This window comes from Haliaeetus leucocephalus, unplaced genomic scaffold (assembly GCF_000737465.1).
Source record: "Haliaeetus leucocephalus isolate CR32 unplaced genomic scaffold, Haliaeetus_leucocephalus-4.0 Scaffold295, whole genome shotgun sequence".
NCBI classification, from domain to species: Eukaryota; Metazoa; Chordata; class Aves; order Accipitriformes; family Accipitridae; genus Haliaeetus; species Haliaeetus leucocephalus.
This window is the reverse complement of record NW_010972731.1, coordinates 9,758,011-9,761,428: the sequence shown is the minus strand read 5'-3', so window position 1 is coordinate 9,761,428 and position 3,418 is coordinate 9,758,011. Positions and strand designations below refer to the sequence as shown.

General features: G+C 52.8%; 2 protein-coding genes across 2 annotated transcripts in view; one reads left to right on the top strand and one right to left on the bottom strand.

The window, feature by feature from the left end:
* LOC104833746 (interphotoreceptor matrix proteoglycan 2-like) overlaps positions 1-3,418 on the top strand; it is a 6,122-nt gene that overhangs the window by 1,933 nt on the left and 771 nt on the right. Inside the window, exons 7-9 of the mRNA XM_010570625.1 lie at positions 666-890; positions 1,598-1,751; positions 1,974-3,418. The exon at positions 1,974-3,418 is cut by the window's right edge and continues 771 nt beyond it. Coding sequence (XP_010568927.1) covers positions 666-890; positions 1,598-1,751; positions 1,974-2,048 — 454 coding nt within the window. The 3' untranslated portion in view covers positions 2,049-3,418. The remainder of the gene's footprint in view (positions 1-665; positions 891-1,597; positions 1,752-1,973) is intronic.
* Positions 2,086-3,418, bottom strand: part of TNRC6A (trinucleotide repeat containing 6A) — a 40,362-nt gene continuing 39,029 nt past the window's right edge. Inside the window, exon 22 of the mRNA XM_010570502.1 lies at positions 2,086-3,418. This exon is cut by the window's right edge and continues 1,435 nt beyond it. The gene's annotated coding sequence lies outside the window, so the exon portion shown is untranslated.

Below are 3,418 nucleotides of genomic sequence, written 5' to 3'. Positions count from 1 at the left end.
AGCAGCGTGCGGGCGGGAAAGGCGTGCTGGGGGCTGCGGGGCTGGATGGGGCCGCGGTCGCACCGAAGGGCCGCGGGCTGTGCCGCTTGCGCACGCGCCGTGGTGGAGACACGGGTGACATGTGCCGATGAGTCCCCAAATCCACGGTCCCAGGGACCCCCCCAGTGTCCGCGCCGTGGTGGAGACAGGGGTGAGATGTGCTGATGAGTCCCCAAATCCACGGTCCCAGGGACCCCCCCCAGTGTCTCCCGTGGGGAAGCACAGGGCCCATCCGCCCGGCCGTGTGCCGGTCACCCGGGCTGAGCTCAGCCCGGCGGGGCTGCGGGTGGGGAGCGGGGATCCGGCACGGCACGGCCAAAGCAGCTCGTCTGGGAGCTGTCCTGGCCCCTCCACACTCCCGGACAGGGTTTTGTAATGTGCCGTGGGGGATTGTTCCCGAGGAAACCACTGCAACAGCCGTGGGGCTGCGGCCAGATGTTGTTTGGTGTCATGGGCTCTGCCCCCACCCAGGGCGCGGGGCTGGGCCCTGCCCCGGTGCTGTGAAATTTGGGTGGAAACCTGCCATCTGCGCTTGCAAGTGCAGGCACTGGGTTGCGTGTGGATGCGCACGTGCCCGCCCGCCGGGGTGCCGGGCACTGCCGCAGCCCCCCGCCTTGTCCCCGCAGCTACCGGCGGTTCTGCCGGCTGGACGATGTCTCGGCCCAGTACTGGTCCCGCTCCTGGCTGCCCTCGGCCAGCTCGCTGGACAACCCGGCCTTCAGCAACTCGGAGGAGCTGCTCCACTTGCAGATCTTGGACAACGGCTGCTGCAGCTGCCGGGAGGACTCGGGCATCACCGGCAGCGCCAAGCAGCGCCCGGTGCCGCCCGCCCGCCCGCCGTGCCGGCCCAGGTAGAGGGTGGTTTGTCAAGCCTGTGTCGCAAGGTCTTGTCTTTAATTTGCTCGGTGGGCGGGGGTGAAGCAGAGAAGGGGGCAGGTTTGGGGGGCACAGCAGCCTGCCCCGGCAGCATTGCTTTGCAGCCAATGCCCAGCCATGTGCTGGCCTCCCTGTGCTTATCAACAGCACCGGGGAGCTTCGACACAGCAGCATCCTTTGGTGTCCAAGGGGAAGTAAGTGGTTTCTTTCTCTCCCACCCCATGTAAGGAGCTTTGTGTGATGGGGACTGGTTTAACGGGAGAACGGTTCACATCTGCAGCAAAGACCGTGGTTGTGTGTGCGTATGAGAAAGTCTTATAATCAGCTTCCAGGGGTGTAAATGGAAAAAGGGCCCTGGAGCAAATGAGCAGTTTCATGAGCAAAGGGCGCTACAGCCGGGGACACCCCCACCGTCAGGCCCTGGGGCTGGGCGAGCCGAGAGCACGGCCACAGCTCGGGAACGACGCCCTTTGCTGCTGCGCTTCAGCTCAGCGCTGCTGCGGGGACCTGGGACCGTGTTTGCAGACAGACGCAGTCAGTGTAGCGAGCACATCATCCGCTGGAGCAAAGTTCCTGCGAGCAGGGTCCTGCTCCTGAGGCCCCCAGGCTGCTTTATCAGCAACAGCTTGACTCTCCCTCCCTCCTTCCCCTTCTTTTAACTACCGATGACTTTTCTTCCCAGCTTCCATTACGACTGGGACACAAGTTCTAGCAGCATGAACGACCCCATGGTGGACTCGGGAAAAGCCAGCGATATCTCGGTGTCGAGCTGGCCCATGGAGCCCATCCCATGGACGCCCTTTCCCCTCCTCCATCAGCTTTCCAGGCAGCAACCGGTGAGTAGCTGTGGCTACTACCACAGAAGTAGCTGTGGCTTGTACATACGGGAGCGCTGGAGGGGCCGTGCCTGCTCCATCCCCAGCACTGGTGTGCAGGCAGGGTGCAGGTGCCCAAGGCTGCACCCCTTCTCACTCCACCCTGGGGAGGGTGACACTGGCATCGGAGGGAGCCTCCGAGGGAAGTGCTGGGAGCACAAGATGAAAGCGCTCTCTCCACAGCACAAAGCCCGACGGCCTCATTCGTACTGCGAGGGGATGGAGCTGGTCAACCTTGAGAGGAGCTGGACAGCCTGAAGACCACAGACCAAAATACAGGCGACAAGGTTCAGCTTTTAAAATCAACCACATTTTATTTCCACGTAACAAGCTCAGTGAAGGAATTTCAAACACTTTGACAATACAATCAACGCAGGTGTGATGTCAGTTCCACTCGAGGCAGAGTCCTGAAAGGTTATCTGCCAACATTTTCACCACTGTTTCGGACCAGACTTCAGAAGCCAGCTTTGGCTTGGGACAGCGTATTTCATAGTAAGTAGTTACAGATAAGTGTCTAGAAACACACAATGCTGGCATCCAACAGAGTTAATGACTTACATCCGGCAATTTGAAAATAAAGTCTAACAGATTTTTGAAGTCACATCATACTATGTACATATATGGTCTGCCCTATAGCCATTTCAGAACAAGCTAAGCCACTGTGAAAAGTGAAATACAAATTAAGCGCTGCTGCATTGTTCATCATGATTAATGTAAATGAGGTATAAATTTAAACACCAGTACGTTTTAAGCATTAAAGTTTATTTTCCAAAATGCTCTCCTTATTTGCAAGTGTCCTCTTGAGCATCTAGCTGGGCACAAATGGTGGGGTCATTTGAAAATGGGCATTTGAAGTATACCGAGAGGATGAGGGTAACAGGATCCCAAAGGTGCTCGAATAGAAAAGGAAAAGCAAGCTGCAGTTCTCTACACTTATATTCTCATCTCATAGTGGGCATGTTGAGGGAGATTTTTGCTAGAATAAAATGCAGATCTGTTCATAAAAAAATCAGTTTGCTAAAAGAAAATCAAACTATGGGAATACAGAGCTATCATATCGTTTGATATTTTCATTGTATAGAAAACAGCCTACAAATAAAGTCACAAAAAATAGACAGTTATATGCTGAGCAGCCAAAAACATCATGATTTATTAATATCTGGAGAAACTTCATAATTCAAACACAACCAAACTGTACATTTTACAATCACATTCTATTTGTAAACAGTTAAAAGCCACTGACTTCTTTTGCATCTTCGGACACAAACAGTTAGAATCAAGGCAATGAAATGATGGCGATTTCTGCACTGTTAAAATTTTTACCCTTGCCTAGTCTTTAATTCATTGACTAAACAAGCATTATATAATACCTTTTGTGGCAAAAAGATGTAACTCGTTACTTTTGCAAGAAAGTATTTGCGAGAACTTTTTAAACATTTAAAACTTTTATACAACAAACAATTCTGTAAGCCCAATAACTTGGTTACAGTATGCATAGTTACTCAGTTCGGCTTTAAGGTACGACAGTTAAACGTTAACACAGTCACAAGAGCAGAAACAGAGCCACTCGATGGGATTACAAAAAAATTGTATAACTACAGATTATTAGCAAACCACCACCACTCACT